This window comes from Coenobita brevimanus, chromosome 115 (genome assembly GCF_032717465.1).
Source record: "Coenobita brevimanus isolate Jiangsu-jjx chromosome 115, ASM3271746v2, whole genome shotgun sequence".
Lineage (NCBI taxonomy): Eukaryota > Metazoa > Arthropoda > Malacostraca > Decapoda > Coenobitidae > Coenobita > Coenobita brevimanus.
This window is the reverse complement of record NC_137068.1, coordinates 4,436,405-4,455,852: the sequence shown is the minus strand read 5'-3', so window position 1 is coordinate 4,455,852 and position 19,448 is coordinate 4,436,405. Positions and strand designations below refer to the sequence as shown.

The 19,448-nt window shown below is 40.9% G+C and overlaps 1 protein-coding gene and 1 pseudogene across 3 annotated transcripts in view; one reads left to right on the top strand and one right to left on the bottom strand.

Annotated features, from left to right (window-relative positions):
* LOC145418541 (eukaryotic translation initiation factor 4 gamma 3-like) overlaps nucleotides 1-19,448 on the bottom strand; it is a 536,301-nt gene that overhangs the window by 122,877 nt on the left and 393,976 nt on the right. For all 3 annotated transcript variants that reach the window (XM_080286907.1, XM_080286908.1, XM_080286909.1), the window contains 2 exons: nucleotides 9,906-10,077; nucleotides 4,548-4,744 (listed from right to left, as the gene is read on the bottom strand). In XM_080286907.1, the coding sequence (XP_080143033.1) occupies nucleotides 4,548-4,744; nucleotides 9,906-10,077 (369 nt within the window). The remainder of the gene's footprint in view (nucleotides 1-4,547; nucleotides 4,745-9,905; nucleotides 10,078-19,448) is intronic.
* Nucleotides 12,598-12,718, top strand: LOC145418668 (5S ribosomal RNA; annotated as a pseudogene).

Genomic DNA, 19,448 nt, shown 5'->3' with positions numbered 1-19,448 from the left:
AACCTTTCTTCCCTGTTGTACCCTTTCATGCACTTCACCCTCTGAACTTTCTTCCTTACTCATCACACTACCCAAGTTTTTTTTTTTTTTACATATCCGACTCTCGGCAAAGGCTTCAGGGCCTATTTCTCAGCGTCATTGACCTATCCCAAGGCCCAGTAGTCCTCCTACACCTCCACATGTCACCACTTCGGCACTAACACCCACCATCCATACTGAATACATGCTAGAGCTGTCTCATACAGGACTGGTGTATTGGTATTAGCGGGGGTATTTTTACAACATGTCGGCAGTCATCTTGCAGATCAGGAAAGTCTGCTTTTAGGAAATTCAAATCCTTAAACTGTTCCCTGCTCCAGCTGGGATTCGATCTTGGGTCCATTAGGACTGCAGGCCACCTCTCTACCGATTCAGCCACTGCCTCCCCACTTAAACTCACACATTTTCCATTTCCTCTTCATCCAGCCTCACTGTACATTCAGTGGCTACATTTCTCTCAAAGGCCATAACTTTTCTCCTCCCTACATTCACCTTTAGATTCAGTTTCTTACTCTCCAAAACTCATTCACCAAGCCTTGCAATTCCCTTTCGTCTTCACTTAACAATACAGTATCAGCAACAATAAACAGTACTGGAAGTTTCTAAATGCCAACCCCTCTCATTAGGACTGCTTCAACATCCACTGTTCTACCTTGTATCTCTTTTATAACCCCATCCATATACAGACTGAACAATCTCGGAGACATGACACATTAGTTTCAATCCAACATTCAGAAGGGGGGGGGGGGGGGGGATCTCAGTTCGCTATCCACACACACTGCAGCCTTGGTACCCTCATACATACTGTTCACGGCATTCAACTACTTCCCATTTACTCCATATAGTCTTAATATCTTCCACGTTCCTTGTCTATCCACCCTGTCATATGCTTTCTCCATCTATCAATGAAAGTCAAATAAAACTTATTTCCCTTCTCTTGAAAGTTTTCCACTGACGGCCTAAGGATGAATATCTGATCTACACAACCTTGTCCCTTCCTAAAACCTCTCTGTTCATCTCCAACTAATTCCTCAGTTATTTCCCTAACTCTGTCAATATTTTATTTATTTATTTACTTTTTTTTTTAATGCGAGGAAGAAGGAACTAAAGGCCGCGAACCCATAATCATTGTTCCTTCCAAGAGAAAAACAAAATACAAAAGAGAGCCAAATTCAAGATCCCATCATATACTTTGCTTATTACACTAAGAAGACAAATGCCCCTACGATTATTATCACACACTTCTTTTTCCCTTTTTCCTTCGTACAATGGAATAATTATACCTAACTTCCAATCCTGCGGGACTCTACCATCCCCCCAGGCCAATCTGCAGAGCTTCCATATCCATTCTACTACTCTCTCCTCCATGCTTCATCATTTCACCCCTCACTCCATCAACTCTTGGGGGTTTTCCCCAGTTTGACAGTCTTCATTGCATCCACTACTTCCTTCTACTGATCTCTTCCTCCCTTCTCACCTCCACCCTCCTCCTAATACACTCAGCCCTCCTTCCTCAATCAAGTGTGTAAGCCTATGTATTTGTTTACTATTTGTAGCATGCCCAACTATTTTGTAAGACTGGATTTACAATTTTCAGAAATTCATTTTTGGCCAAAATATACTGGTACCCGCATGAGGGTTTCAGACCTCCTAACGGGTACTAGGGAGGTAAAGAGTTCTCTCCATCCACTCACTCTTTCATCCTTCTCCACTATCAATCTACAAGGATAAAGATAGTATTTATTCATCATCATCCAGATCTCCTTTCCCACCCTAGGGCAAAGTGAGGAGTTGCAATGTCCAGACAGCCCAAATCTGCCCAGTCCAATGGGCCACACTTCCATTCACTCATCATTCAAGCCCCCGGAATCCTGGTTCTATCAGATACGCCAAAAACATTCACCATGTTCTGTAGCTTCACATAAACGTATCCGATTGTACAGAATTTATTTATAACAATGATACTAATACAGGTAATAACAATAACAAGGTTGTGGCCCAAAACCACTTCGCGGATTCAGTATTTTACTGTAACAATAACAATACTAATAGGGGGCACGAAATTCTTCCAGCCAGCTTGACCGTTTGTCAGTTCCCCTCAACAGCTTCCATACCTCTTTCTCATACCCTCATTTACCATACCTATCCACCTTCTTAGATTACCAAGCCTCCTTTCACCCTCCATAATAACCTCTGATAATTCAAACTGGCATAAGATTGGTAACAAGATTAACTGGTAGCAGCAGTACCAGTATTATGGTATCCCCAGTCTGGCTGCGCAGGTCCATCAACCATACAAGAAATCCCTATACAGCACTATCCTGTGCAGCAAACTTATGTTCCCTTGCAGTGAACAGCACCTTGCCACAGCTTGGCACAGGAAATTGTGTGGAAGTTTGGTTCCTGAATGGACATCATAACTGCATCTCTCTATCCAGTTAACTGCAGCACCACAGTTGGTGCCATATCAGCTGTTTTCATGTTATGTGGCTATCACCCAGTGCTGTGGTTTCCTGCCAACAGGAAATCACTTGGCCTGTTACTCAGTATAAAGTCACCTAAGAAGTAGTAGGAAGCACCAAATCAATTGAGTGGAAGATGGTCATCACCATCTAATTCAAGCTGTTTGGCCTGCAAATAATAACCAGTAAAGCGTACTTTCCGTGCGTGACAAGCAAGTGAACGTTCATACGTACACCTACCATCATAATTTCATCTTGGTGCAAACTTTGAACATTTCTGGTGAGGCACTTCAACAATAAAAAAAAAAAATACTTGAGCCGAAATATTTTTTAAACTGATTTCATGGTGGAGCATGTCAATTGAAGTCCTCTTCACATTCCATTGGACAGCTGGGATTCCGAGGGGTGTCTTTGGTCTCATGAGTAAATATATAGCAAAAGACAAAATTTATTGAATGTATCTCCTACTTGCTGAAAGAATCTCTATCCCACATAGCAGAAAAGTTATTAACCTCTGAAAACCATCACAGGTGGGCTGTTCATTTCTCAGCAGAACGTAAACATCACTTTGCTACATTTGCTTGCTTCTCACACTCGCTCGTAATCTGCCCATGTTCCCAGTTCAGACATGGTCCTTGTCGGTTTACCTATTGAAGTTTCATACCTATTTTTGGTCGACTCCAAAATTCAACTTCCATAAGCGACATGTAAGACAGCATGGTATGGACACACACATGGCAGAACAAGTGAAAGAATACAAATAGATGAAGTAGGTATGGACACAAATCATTCCTTTCTTATTCTGAACAAAGAGAGCTTCATCCCAGCAGAGCTCATGCGAGACACTGCAACAATGATTGCTGTGATGCTTCAGAAATTCACTGACAATCACCAGACTATTCAACTAAAGGAACCCCTGATGGGTTGATTCTTTGTTAGGTAGTTTACCCCTGCTGAGTCTGTTTTGTAACCAGTGTAAACTATACCGTAAATGAGGCTTGCAGCTTGGCCCATGCAGGTAATCAATGTGCTTCAACTAAGGTCTGAAGCCCACCACTGGTTAATGCCATAAAATTTTTATGATGGACAGACTAGTCACATCTAGGAGACTGCCGATACCATGACCAAGCAGAGGTAATATGTTGCACACTGCTTTGGGGTTAAATCAGAATGACATTACCAGAGTGTAGAAGAATTACAAGCATCACACTGAAATTCAACCAATATTTTAAAACCTAAAGACAACGTTTACTTAATGAAATCTGACCATCAACCAGTCAATCAGATACTGTTCAGGTATTCTAGACAACAATACTAACCAGAATGACTTTAAAATTCCATTATAATGCACTCTACTTCATTCACCATTTGCTTGTCTTCAATCAACAATACTAAGAAACTGATTATTAACATATTATTCAAGGCAACTACTGGAAACTTTATTATTGCATTTCAAACTTGACTAATCTGACAGTTCCACTTAGATAATTTAATATCAGTGCACAGCCCTGAGCAATACTTGGAGCAGACACCAAAATTTACATAACATACTATATTTATTGCACTAAGAACCCCCTTACCATAAGAGAAATATATGGAAATTAATTCCACAATGTATGTATGGACTGACCTGATATCCAGTGTGTGTGTGTGTGCATGGTCAGCTGACAATGTAAACAAACCATTTCCGGTCCCATAATTTTGGCAGTGTTGAATTATGGCCATTCGTTTAAGCAAAACACTAAAACACAAGGTTTTGTTTATTGCTGGTGGGTGAACATGCATCTACATGGCATCCCAGTGGAACTTTGGGGTGGAGGTTGCAGATGGGGGCAGACCTCTGGTTCATTCCATATTTACTGGGTCTTGTCAGGGTTTATTTTCCCACACAATACATATTTGTTGCAAACTGGGCCCACATAAATTAAGGGTGTACTGCATGTGAAAATGTCTGAAAAAGAATATGGCTTATTTAAAAAAAAAAAAAAAAAAAAAAAAAAAAAAAAACTGCTGTGCAAATATTATGAATGTACCCATCAAACTCACAGGAGCAGGTGTGTTCCTTGCACTAGACTCTGATGACTGAGGTGGAGTTGGAGTTTTATCTGGCTTTTCATTATTCATGTCATCAAGGATGTTCTTCCCAGTGTTTGGATCTACAATTGCCAGTAGCTTTCGTTCCCTCTGCGGCGCTTGATTCATTGATGACTTAATTGTGGGCTGTGGTGGTGGTGGGTAAAACACTGAAAAAGAAAGACAAGTTTTATTTGCATTTAAGAATTACATTACATGAAACAGATATAAATTAAACCAATAAGGTCAGTGAATGAATGTTAGTAACTGTACTCTGCTATACTATACAAGGCGAAGGGTGATGCCCTGGAAAGAGAAAATTATAGAGGTATAAAGCTTTTAGATCAGAAATGGAAGGTACTGGAGAGAGCTCTAGAAGGTATGATTAGAGAAAGAATGAATATTGATGAGATGCAGTTTGGTTTTATGCCAGGCAGGGGGACTACTGAGCCTTATTCATTGTTCAACAGCTTCAGGAAAAATATATAGGAAAGAAAAGAGAACTGTACTTTGTTTCTTTGTTTCTGATGATTTGGAGAAGGCCTCTGACAGAGTCCCTTGGGAGGTGGTGAAGTGGGCAATGAGAGCTTGGGATCAAGGAGTAGCTGGTTTGGGTCGTTGTGGCCACGTATGTGGGTGCTTGGACCTAAGTAAGAGTGAATGGAGATTTGAGTGATGAGTTTTCCGTGAATGTTGGTGTGGATCAGGGGTCAGTTTTGAGTCCCTTGTTGTTTATCATGGCACTTGAAGCCCTGTGACTTCAGAAATGGACTCCCATGGGAGATGTATGCTGATGGCTTGGTGTTGATTGCAGAGAATGAAAGGGAGGCAGAGGAAAGATTTGGAAAGTAGAGAGATGGTATGGGGCAAAAAGGCTTAAGAGTTAATGCAGATAAAACTGATGTGATGTTATCTAGGGTTGGTGGCGGTCAAAGGCCTTCTCAAAAAAGTACAGTTCCCTTCTCTTTCCTATATATTTTTCCTGAAGCTGTTAAACAATGAATATGGCACCAGTGGTGCCAGTGGTCTCTCTGCCTGGCATAAACCCAAACTGCATCTCATCAATATTTACTCTTTCTCTAACCAAAACCTTCTAGAACTCTCTCCATTACCTTCATTATCTGCTCTAAAAACTTTATACCTCTATAACTTCCTCTTTCCAGAGCATCACCCAACCCCTTGTACACATTTACAATTACACTCTTCAGCCAATTATCTGGACAACACACTCATATATAACCATATTGATCAGGTCAATGACTAACCCCATTCCTGTATCTCCTGATATAGGAGTGGCCATGTGCAATTTGTCACAAGGGCATGGGAAGCTATTCCATCTTGTGCAGTGTTTGTGATGAGTGGGTGCATAAGAGATGTAATGGTATTAGAGGCAGACTGAGAGATAATGCTAATTTTGTGTGTGGTGTGTCGGGAAGAGCAGGCGAAGATTGCCAGGCATGAAAAGATTGAACTTTCTGGTGGGTCTCATGAGTGTGTGGAAGAGTTTTTTTATTTGGGAGACATGTTATGTGCTGGAGGTGGGGCTGGAGCTAAATCTCTGGCAACAAGTATTCACATGGCACACTGGGGGTTGTTGTTGTTCAGCCATCTTGGTACGCTAAAAGTTCTTAAGGCATGTTATGACACTCCGTGAGTTGTACCAAATGCTTAGTCTACCAAGTGTAATTTTGGGGACTAAAAATTTGTGAACTGTACTTAGACAAGATACCCAGAATTATGAGTAAAATTATAAAATTATCAACTTTAAGAATTCTTAACCCGTCTATGAATCACTAACACAGGCCCTGAACTTTAATGGGTGTACAGTATACCACAACACTGGCTCAATGACGATTTATTTCAGGACAGCCAAGCCCATAGCCAATGTAAAAAAAAAAATTCCCATCCCGGTAATAATGAAGTGTAAATAAAAGAATGTTAAATAAATTAACAAAGTTAGGTGGGGGCACTCACTATCCACTCACTCGATCTAGTGCTGCTCTTGGGTGACTGCCCTTTCCTTTCTTCCTTCCTTTCTTTCCTTCATTCTTTCCTCTACCTTCTGTCTACAGGTGACTATACTAAGTGACAAGCCAAATGGTCTGTACACAAGGAAACCATTTACTATGCTGGATGGTAACCATATAACCAAATTATGGTGTCTGGTGGTTTAGTAGGTAATTAAGGTGCTACAATCAGACTGAACCTGTGTAGGATTTTATCCAAGGGGTGGTTTAGGTTCACTGCCCACATAAAGCCACTTGGGATGAGTGAGGCTGGTCACTCTCATCTTAAATGTCAGGACCAATTTGCCTAGCCCCGGGTTCCTACGCTTCTCATGGGGCAACACAGGGTTAAATGATGATGATGATGAACAAAAAGGCTAATGGTAAACAAGTGAAAGTGAGCACAAAGAATGACATAAGCATGACAGACTATGGTAGTGAGTGCATTTGCAGACATTTTGAAAGAGATTACTGTAAACTTGAGACTGTAAATGCATATAAATGTAGATCTATCTATCTACCTATTGCCAGATGCCTCAATCCCGTTTGGGGTGGCCACAAACAAATCGCCTCCAAGTCGCCCTGTCCCCCGCCATTTCACTGCCTTCCTCCCAACTCACACACCCCCTCTCTCATATAACTCTCCACTCCATCCCTCCACGGCCTCCCCCTCCCTCTTGCCCCCTCCACCTCACTCACATACACTCTCTTCGTCAGTCTTTCACCCTCCATCCTCTCCACATGGCCAAACCACCTCAGTGTGTTCCTCATAACGCTTCCTATTACATCCACATCCACACCACAACGCTCCTTTATATCCTCATTCATCAGCCTGTCTCTCCATGTGACTCCACAGGCTCCTCTTAACTCATTTCCACTGCTCTCACTCTTGACTTGTGTCCTTCCAACAACGTCCAAGCTTCATTTCCATCCGTTAGAGTTGGTATCACAATACTGTCATGTAGTAACTTTTTCACTTCCATGCTCACTTCCCTGTTTCTTATCACTACTTTCAAAGAACCAGCAACCTTTCTTCCCTGCTGTACCCTTTCAAGCACTTCACCCTCCAAACCTCCATCCTTACTCATCACACTACCCAAGTACATAAACGTACTCACATTTTCCAATTCCTCACCATCCAACCTCGCTGTACATTCACTGACTTGACCTCTCTCAAAGACCATCACTTTACTCTTCCCTACATTCACCTTCAGATTCCATTTCTTACACACTCTCCCAAACTCATCCACCAAGCCTTGCAGCTCCCCTTCGTCTTCACTCAACAACATACTATCATCTGCAAACAACAGTACAGGGAGTTTCGAAACACTATCCTCTCTCACCAGAGCCACTCCAACATCCACTACCCTACCTTGTACCTCTTTTATTACCCCATTCATGTACAGATTGAATAACCATAGAGACATGACACATCCCTGTTTCAACCCAACCTTCAAAGAGAAAAATTCACTTAGTTCACCATCCACATGCACTGCAGCCTTAGCACCATCATACATACTCTTCACAGCATTCAACAACTTCCCATCTACTCCATATATTCTTAATACTTTCCACAATCCTTGTCTATCCACCCTGTCATATGCTTTCTCCAAATCCATGAAAGCCGCATACAACTTCTTTCCCTTCTCTAGAAACTTTTCCACTAAAGATCTAAGAATGAATATCTGATCTACACAACCTCTTCCCTTCCTAAAGCCTCCCAGTTCTTCTCCAACTAATTCCTCTGTTCTTTCTCTAACTCTGTCAATAAGTATCCCACCATACATATTTCCTATTATACTAAGAAGACAAATGCCCCTATGATTACCACACACTTCTTTTTCCCCTTTTCCTTTGTACAAGGGACTCTACCTTCCTCCCAGGCCAATCTGCACATCTTCCACATCCATTCTACTACTATCTCTCCCCCATGCTTCAGCATTTCACCACACATTCCATCAATTCCTGGGGCTTTCCCCAATTTAACTTTCTTCATTGCTTCCACAACTTCTATCCTACTGATTTCTTCCTGTCTTCTCACCTCCCTCCTCCTCCCAGCCATTCCCCAGCCACTTATACTCGCATTACTTCCATCCTGTATGTTCAACAATTCCTTAAAGTGTTCTCTCCACCTGCTCACTTTTTCTCCCTTCTCCACTAGTAATCTACCATTTTTATCTTTCATTCCCCTGCTAGCCTCACTTCCACCCTGTCTTACTCTCTTCACCTCTTTCCGGAACATTTTCTTACAGTCCCTCCACTTTACACTCAAATTCCTTCCAAATTCCTCATCCACTCTCTTCTTACTCTCTCTTACTAATCTTTTCATCTCTCTCTTTCTTTCAACATATAACGCTCTCTTCCGCCTCTCAACTTCTTTTACGCCCCTGTTTCTCATCCATTCATTGTATGTACATTGAATAAACTTACAATGAAGGCTCCCTCCAAAGTACATTAAACAACCATGAACATAGCAACACATTCCAATTTCAGTCCCTCTTTCAAATAAAAGACTTCTGTAAATTTTCTATGTGCACTGTTGTCCTTACACCGTCATGTATACTGTACACAGTTTACAATTATCCTTCTACAAATTGCCAGCACCTGCCAAATTCCTTGTTAACAATATACGGTATATCCTGAACCTTGAAGGCCACAAACAACTTTCCTCTCTCTAAATACTCTTCCAATATGTATCTTAGGTGAATAAAGGACCTAAACATCCTCTTCTCTTCCTAAATCCCCCCATGCTCCTCTCCAACCAGCTTCCCAGTTTTCTTCCTAAATGTAAATGTTGACAAGTATCTTGCCATCTTTTCTACCACGCTGAGAAAGCAAATACCCTTACAACTGCCATAGACTAATCTTTCTTTCTCCTTCCCCTTTGTTCAAAGGAGCTATTTAACCTGACTTCCAGTCCTGTAGCATTCCACCTTCCTCCAAGGCCAATTTGCACTGCTTCTAGATTACCCCCCCCCCTCCATACTTTAACATTTCTCCTCACACTCAATCAAAACCTGGTGTTTTCCCTATATGATTCTCCCCTATGCCTCACAAGTTCCATCAAGCTGATCCTTCCTTCCTTCAAATCTACCTTCTCCCAAGCATTCCCCAACTGCTTATATGCTTATACCACCATTGCTTTTGTTTTCTATTTTCAAACAACTCATTAAAATGCTCTGCCCATCCACTCACCTTCCCTTCTCCACCAGCACTCTACCATCATCATAACTCCTCTACAACCTCATTTGCATTATCTTGACCTACCAAAACTTGGGAGAATCAAGTAAATGATAAACCTTCTAAACCTGTGATGATAACTCACCTCCCTGAGGCTGACGGTACACGGGGGTTGAGGTGCCATCGTGCTTGCCTCCCTGCGTTTGATGGTAGGGTAGCCCCTGGTAAGGAGGCTGGGGGTGTGGTTGCGGCATTGGGGGTGCGTGGTATTGCCCAGAATGCGGCGCTTGTGGTCGCTGATGAGGCACTGGCTGAAACTGAAAAAATAATTGTTACACAAGAATGCACTGCACTGTACTGTACTGTATCTATTAAGTCAGACTTGGATATTGTGCCTGGCAAAAATGCTACCCCTTATGCAGAGTGTGGTGTATTTTTTTTTTCTTTTTTAACATAAATAAAGGTTTCAAGGTCATGGTCACCTTTCCTAACCCCACTGAAGCAATGTTATACCGGCCTCATATGATAAATCATCATGCGATAGGTTGTCATTTCATGTCACTGTCATACAGCTCATCACAACAGTATAATGCATAGGGAAAAATTATGGGAATGTTATTTTTTGTGAAGATTTGATAGTTTTAGCCCAACTTGGATCCTCTTCACATTAAGACAAAAACATACTGTACCATATGTGCATGTACACAACTCTCTCTGGTAATGCAATTTTTGTGGTGTGTGTATACAGCATACTTATATCACTTATTAGCAAGGTAAAAGAAAAAAGGATGACTAACCAACAGGTCAGAGACAACCGAACTTCTATTTTTGTTCTCCTTTATAATACCCTAACAATATAAATTGTAACTTGCAATACTTTGGTGATAGAAACTCCATGTACAAACAGCTAGATAAGGAGTTTATTACAAGCTCACAGTAAAACAGTCTGCCCGTGTCGGCTGTCTGCTAAGAACTGATGCAATAACGCCGTCTTCAGGCGTGGGAAAGGGTGCTGACCTAGCAAGATTAGTGGGGGCATGTATGCATTGGGGGGGGACATATATACATCGGGGGTAGACATATTGTGGAGGGGGTACAAAATTAACAACACTACTGGAGACCACTATTTAATATGGTGAAGTTACGTAACCACTCAATTCACAGAAAACGCCTATAACAAAATTTTAGTTCATATGCTTCAAAATCATAGGTAAGTATTGCATGAACACTGCAAAGCATTAAAAAAAAAAAAAAAAAAAAAAAAAACGTTAGATATAAAATCAATTGTTTATTTATTTCAGTATTATTTTTTTTTAATGTGCTCGACTCCAGGCATAGGCTTCACAGTCTGCTCCCAGGGCCCAGTAGTCCTCCTACGTATCATACACCTCTACATGTCACCACTTCAGCGCTAACACCCACCGTCCATATTGAATACAAGCTAGGGCATTTTTACGACATGTCGGCAGGTCTTCTGCTAGATTGGTAAAGGCTGCTTTACATGACATTCAAATCCTTAAACTGTTCCCTGCCCCAGCAGGGTTTTGAACCTGGGTCCTGTAGGACCGCAGGCCACCTCTCGACTGATTGAGCCATCGCTTTGTTCTTGATAGAAATACAATACCGTATTTGCAGATTCTTAAGTTTCACCACCACTCAATTCAGTCAAAGACAAGCTATTGATGCAATCTCTTGAACTCCTACTCCCTCAATGAATTCCCCCACCAACACAATGCTAACTCGCGTCAATTTGTCCATTACAGTAAAACCTCCATATATCGGACTTCAGAAGACAGGAATCCGCTTTTATCTGAACTGAAGAGCGACCAGACTAAATTCTTATATATAGGAAAGAGTCCGATAAAACCAGAAGCGGTCCGGACTGCCTGACCACTTCAGCTATGTTAACCAAAATAAGGTAAATAAAAGACATGTTTATCAGTGTACAGTATAGTATTATGTCTATTATACCATTTGATTACTGTGGCGAATGTACAGTATAATACAGTACAGTACTGCAGTGGTAGCGAAAAATTTAAAAACCGTTGGTGCAATCCAGACTAATGTCTCATCAATGTAATCCCAGATGTCTTAATCCCGTACAAACAAATCGCCCCCATGTCCCCCTGTCCCTCACCATTTCACTGCCCTGCTCCCAGCTCACACCCCCCTCTCTCATATACCCCTCCACTCCATCCCTCCATCTCATCCTTGGCCTCCCCCTCCCTCTTCCCCCCTCCACCTCACTCACATACACTCTCCTTGTCAGTCTCTCACTCACTCTCCATCCTGTTCCACATGTCTGATATATCCATCTCATCTTTGGCCTCCCCCTCCCTTTCCCCCCCTCCACCTCACTCACACACACTCTCCTCATCAGTCTCTCACTCTCACTCTCCACATGTCTTATACATCGGAAAAAGTCGGGGTTAGCAGGAGGAAGTCCAGATGTCCCTTTTATTGGAATTTCACTTTTTGCAGAAAGGCTTGGGCCCCAATTAGTGCGTTATAGTTAGGTTTTACTGTATTTACATGAGAATTTTGCTCTCAAAATATACTTATATGGATAAAGAAAAGATCAAAAACAGCCCTGACAAAACCCTGGGCAAGGCCTAAATCTATTCCCATTTCCCATCCATACATTTTCTTTTCAGGGAAAGGTATCTAATTATTACTATGAAAACAGTAAAAACCTATCACCACCCAACCTTCCCCCTCCCCCACAGGTAGGATTCAGAAAGCAAGGGGGGAAAAAAAATACCTTAAATAACAGCACGTCCAATGAAAAGGACCATACACTTACTCCCTCTGTTAACCCGTTAACTGCGGAATTAGGTTTCGTGGTCGATTCCCCCATGCAAGTACACCGCTTCCCATCCGATCAGCGAAGTTAAGCAACGTTGGGTCTGGTTAGTACTTGGATGGGTGACCGCCTGGGAACACCAGGTGCTGTTGGCATCCCTACGTGTCAAGTGGGGTTGGTGAAGGATTAGTGCCCCTCCCTGTAAAACAATTAACTCTAAGCCCTTGACCACCCCGTTTGGGATACATGGCGTCTGGCAATGAATGAATGATGACAAAAAAACGGGATTTTTTTTTTTCCCCTCAAAAATAATTTTTGCTCTTATAAATGAAAAAGTGCAAGAAAAAGAATAGGAAAATCATATATGAGTTCATTATTTACCTTAGTTTGGCCGTGGTACGCTATTTATGGACTTTTTTTTTTTTTTTTTTTTTTTTTTTTTTTTTTTTAAGAGCTTGATCATATGATGTACCGTACACAGCAGTCGCATGCTATTCTTCATATGATGTACATAGCAGCTATCGGGTTAATAATATCTATTAAATTAACAGAGGGCTTGGGAATTTCCTAACCCCTCTTCCCTGGCAAAACGTTATTTGAAGGAACAGTCAGATGCCCACATTTCTTGGCTGATTTTCACCAGTGACATATTGTCATTTAGATTTTGAAGAAATCTACAGCCAGTTTTGGTCACAGAATTTTGCAGTTATATACCGTACTGTATACAGTTTTGGCTAGTCTTCTTAACCCAGTGTTAATGGTTAGTCTGTTTAATCTAGTGTTGAAACAGAGTTGTACTAGTATGACCAAGTACAAGTACAGGCAAGAACACTAAAAGGGATAAGCACACAAGTCTAAACTACACTCTTCAACCTAGAGAAACGTGTAGTGGTGACTCACAGAATGAGACCAGACTACTGTACATGCTTTTCTCACCCATCAAACCTAACCCACTGACCTTCATCTTTCTGTAATGCCCTGTCATTTTCTAAATATGCCTACCTCTGAATAACATTGAATAAATCTGTGTATACAGACCTAGTGATTCAATAATCTTTAATTCTAAAGAAGAATTTTTGGTTCTGACATGGTCAGACACACACTCTGAAAGTTGGTGTTGCTAACAAATGGGGACAAAAGAAGTGCAAGGATCATGTCTCCAAAATCTCTGCTATTCTTACTGAGTTTTCAGAACACTGGCTTGGAGGTGATGTAAAAATAAAGCCTTCAGATTCAGTCTCAAACCAGATCCAACCAACAAGTTTTCTAAATAACGATATTTAGCTTCCCTCAACTTGACAAAATAAATCTACAGTAGGGCACCAAGCTTCACGCCTAATAGGGACTGTGAAAAGTGCCGCCAAAGTTGGGGCACTGACCTCATAGGAATAAGCTAATAGGGACCAGGCCTTAAACAAAACTCACCCCCCTTGTGTATGGCCTACTTAAATATGTCCTTAAGTTGCCTGAAAATGTTGCTATTAACCTGCCTTTGAACCTCTGTAACCAACCCCGTGAAGCAGTGAACTATTGGGGTGATGCAATGTTATATTTCTTTGCAATTGCAACATAAAAATAAACAGGCCTGGTCTTGAATTTGGGGCCCTGACACACTAACGCCTTCCCGGGTCCTCCTATTCAACCACTGTAACAATGTTCAGCCACTAGCATAATTAAGCTGTACTTGGTCACTGTTTTCACTCATCTATCCCTGGTGCCTGGTTCAAAATACTTCGCAAGGGCTAGAGTGGCAGTTAATATTCAAATGTCCTGTACCGATCTGCTAATTTAAATGTATTTTTCTTTAAGATATATTGGTCCAGTGATCAAGAAAAAATGTATAATTTCATTGTGCAATTTATATTCGTAATATTTATACCAAATTCTATTTTTTGTCAAAATTTCCAGGGTGGTAGTCATGGAGCTACCACCCAGCAAATTTCGACAAGAAATAGGATTTGGTATAAATATAAATTGCACAATGAAATTACCATACATTTTTTTTGGACCACTGGACCAATATAACTTTAGGAAAAATACATTTAATTTGGCAGATTGAAGTTCAGGACATCCAAATACTGACTGGCTTTAAGTTCACTCAGTTGTTTTCTCATACTATCCACAGTCGACTCTGGCACATTATACATTTTGCATACTTCAGAGTTACAAGCACCTTTCCCCATTTCCGTCATGATCTTATTTCCTAACTCGTCATCATACTGTACTTGTGTTTTTTCACCCCCCTGTGGTGGTAGTCAGTTAGCCTCCCTTTTACTGCCTGCTGTTCCAGGTTCATGCCTTCTTACACCATTACCACCATCACCCAGTCCACCTCTGGCTCCACTTGAAGCACAAGAGGACATATTTCCATCAATTACTAATCAAGGTTGCGAGAGTGTAACACTCAACCTGCGGACACACCAGACATGTATGGGGAACAGGCAGGAACTGAGAGTTGGTACTGGCGTCGCCGAGGCAAGAATTCGAAAGCTTTGGTGCTGGGAGGCACAAAATGTGTTTTTTTGTCGCGAATGCTCAAGCATGGGAATATTTGATGGCTGCCACAAAAGTGCATTTTGCCAACAGGATGCAGCAAAACCTGGTGCCCTACTATGTAGTAATCCCTCAATTATCAAACATAATAGAGCCAAAGGCATGTCTGGATCGTGGATCTGTCTGGATAATGGACTTCTCCCCTGGCCCCTCTTTGTACATACCCTAACTTTGAAAGCCATTGTGAAAGGCCACTACAGTTCATCATACAACACTTATGCCTGGTGTTTTACACTACTCTATCTGGTCAAGCAGATCTATAAAGTAAAACCAAGCTATTACCATGGTCAAGCAGACCCATCAACCACAGACAAGCAATTGCCACTGCTGGGCCAAACCCAGCAGTGATGTGGATGGGTTTTTCCCCCCCCCCCCACTAGGCAATAATTTCCACCCAGACACAAGCATTTTGTCCGGATAAAATGGAAAAATGTATGAATAGTGGTTTCGAACAGCCAGATCACAGCATCTGGATGATGGACATCCGGATAATCAAGGGATTGCTGTACATAAATCTGAATCATCATCATCCAGACCTCCTTTCCCACGCTAGTGCAGGGGTATAGAGTAGTAATGTCCAGACAGCCCAAGTTTGTCCAATCCAATGGGCCACGCTTCCATTCACTCAACATTGAAGCCCCCAGAATCCTGGATCTATCTGATACAAATAAAATTACTCTAAATTAGCTTAAAAATTGTTCCCCTAACTTAACTGGAATGCCTTAAAGATAAGATTTGTTTAGGAACCAAATCTTTTAATTACCCATCAAAACAAACTATGCAGCAAGATATGTATCCAGTACAACATTCCAAAGACTGTAGTATTGTATATATATATATATATATATATATAATATCTGGCTACTTATTTAAGTACCGGCAGGTACTCATTGGACAGCTGTTTTACATTAGTAAAGAGGAGCATGTACGGTACTGTCATAACGTTGAGGTAAGTTAAGTGCTCTAAAAAATGACATTTATGAAAGAAGGCACTAGTAAGATCTACCAGTTTAGGAACGGTGAATGTCAAAAATATCCACAAATTCAAGAAAAAGTTGGTTATATTTTGGCTTAGAGACAGAAAAGCAAATGCTTACTATATCCTATTAAAATACACAAACATGACATGAAAATTTGGGATGATGAACAGAAAAGCAAGGGCAAACAACACAAAATAAAAGAAAATGAGGCGTGAAGTTTGTGCACTTTAAGCCCATGAGTTTTAAAGCCATTTGATTCAGTGTTGATTCTCAATAAGGTATTGTAAAGATACAAAAAAACCCAAGCAATTCTTTGCCATGACAGAAAAAATACCGGTATTGATGTCATGGACTTCCTAGCAATCTGGGGTTTATTTTTTATTAAGTGCTTTTCGGTACCGCTGCCGAGATCAAAGCCCCTACAATGAAGAGTTAAGCACTAGCAGTACAGTACAGTAGACCCTCAATGTAATGGACAAAATGTGGTGAAAAGCCAGGCCCATTAAAGCCGATAGTTTTATATTCAAGAGTCTCCCTCCCCCCCAGGTGGGATTTCAAACATGTCTGAAAATAAATGAATGCAATAGCATACTGTAGTCTAGTATTAAAAATGTAAGCTACACCCACTTTACACTATGCTCCTAATTTTACCATTTAGCAGCTTATTTCACATTCCTGTCACAGAACCTCAATACCAGTACTGTACAGTAAAGCTGTACTAGCCTCTTATTACTATGGGGAAAGGGCAATTTCTGGCCAGGGCTAGGTAAAAAGAGGTAGGAAACACACACACTGCGCCCCATTCGGACACTGTTCATTACAGCAGACAAAGGCTCGGTGAACTTCACGGTGTCCATTAAATCCAATATCCACTACAACCAGGTTTGTTATAGCTGGCGAGGGTCTACTCTAGTGGTACTTTTCTTGTTTCAACCTACAGTAAACTTGCTGTATGATTAGTTTTGTTCCCACCGTGTCAACAAGTGGGTTGGAGGAGGGTTAGAGTCCCTCCCCATAAAATAACTACCGTAACTCAATGAAATGGCGTCCGGCTATAGTTAGAATGAATTTTACCTTCATATCAGTCAGAAATTTCGGTATAACTTTAGAAGTAACCAACGTTACCAATTTTCATTATATTACATCCCTGAACTATTCTAACCAAGACTCACCTTTTAAGCCTAGTTTGAGTTGGGGGAGCAAATTTTGTAGGGGTAGTCATATAGTTGCATAGGTTAGGCTGTCGCTCAGTGACGGATGAATGTTGCGCCATATTGGCTTGTGCACGCGTATGCATTCGGTCTATGTCAGGCCGTAGATTACTGTAGGCCTAGGTTAGGTTAGGTTTGGTTAGTTTAATACAAAATAGTGTGTTTTTAATTAATCTTGATCTTGATTTTGGGGGGATAAACCCACTTTTGGAAATCTTACTCAAAATTCCATAAGGGGGGATTTTCCCCCAAAAATGAGGGTCAAAACTAATTAAAGCACAGTATTTTGCATTGGAAACCATAAAAGTAATAATGAAAGAAAACGTTGGTTACTTCTAAAAATTTACCGAAATTTCATATCAGATCTGCCTCCTCCTCCCAAATGAATGAATTACAAGCCATTTTAGACATTAACCTTCCCTGACCCCACTCAATTCAATCGTAGCCATAACAATTTCCAACCTTAACTACGGTAGTTACTGGCCTCACACTCCTGAGAATACACGAACAGAAATGGGAAAGAAACTGTTACTATCAGTGGCCATGACAAAACTGAGCTGCCTGACAGCAGCTACTCAGCTGATGACTGGTTAGCATAAACCAGCTTTCATCCTAAGACCCACTAGCCATCCAGCATGCAATCATGATTGCTTGGCTCACCATCCACTCACTACCAAACTGATCACAAGGTGACTAGCTAGTATGAATGCCAGGTCATCAAAACAAAAACAAAACTTTTTGGAAACAGAAATTCAATCACCAGATTTTGGGGGGAATTACACCCAACTAATGTTCACCATTTAGTTTATGCAATTTAAAGCAATCTCATCTATACACATACGTAACAATTGCACTTTTCAGTATTCAATGGTAGTAAATATGGGAGGGGGGGGGGTCCAGCTTGTAGTTTCATCAGTTGCTGCATCTATGGTAAAATTGGGTTAGGTTAAGTTTGATTAGGTTAGGTTAGGTTAGGTTGATATAACAATAAATCATCATCATAAGTAACCTCCCCCATACCAAAGAGTGCTGGTCCGTGGTGCATTTATTTACTCCCACTTCCTATTGACATTATTATTTTGTAAGTCTGTTTATTTGAACTGTATAATCAAGCCTAATGGATGCATTGCAGCGAGTGGGAGGAAAAAAAAAAGACACAGTATGGTATTATTTGATCAGACTTCTCAAAACTGATACCAAAATATGGTTTCACTTCATAATGGCAAAGGTTTGGTGCAAGAAAATGTCTTCATAAGTACGAAAAAAATTTAAATCATAAAAATGCTATCTGAATTTTTGAGTGCGGTAAAAAAAAAAAAAAAAAAAAAAAAGTGTTACCCTGATAAAAATTTAATCAAATCTTGCTTGTAAGGTTAAATTGCTGTTGTAGGTAAAAATGAAAGGCTCGGAAGAGGTAGCTATTGGAAGGCAACCAGGATACCAATGACAAATCTCGGCAGTTGCATGTAAGTTGGAATGCATCCGCCATTACACTTGTACCAGCTGATACAGCATAAGGAACATGGTGTAAGAGAAAAATTTAACGTGAAATATTTACCACCCCAAAAATAACCAGAAAAATATAAAACACTATCAGGAAGAACTGATTGGGTAATGTGCTTCAGCTGCTTAAATTAAAATGTATGTCATGTGAAACACTAGACTATAGTAGTACTCGCGTAAATGTGCGCCTGTGGTGTGGCCCGCACTTGTGTACAGTGTTGCCACGTTTTCTATACCGTTATCTCCCTCTCTCTCTCTCTCTCTCTCCTGGTGGGAGATGTGAGCCACCCTGAGTACTTTTGATTCTATTATAAGTTATTTATAATTGTGCTTTCATTTATTAATTTGATTTTGTTATATTTAATGATACTTATCATTTTTTTGTATACGGCAACAGATGACCCGTTATTGCAGTACCATGATTGATTTTCATTCATTCATTCTCTTGCCCCTTCCTCCATCTCTCTCTCAGCCTGACAATGCCTCCACCACCACCACCCCCCGTCATGCCGACAATGCATTCAACCTTGCCCCTCTCCTGCCTGCCTGCCTCTCTCTTTTATTGCAAGAAACATTTTGGATATTTCCTTTTACATAATATTGTATATATTGTAAATTTGACATCATTTCCACACCAC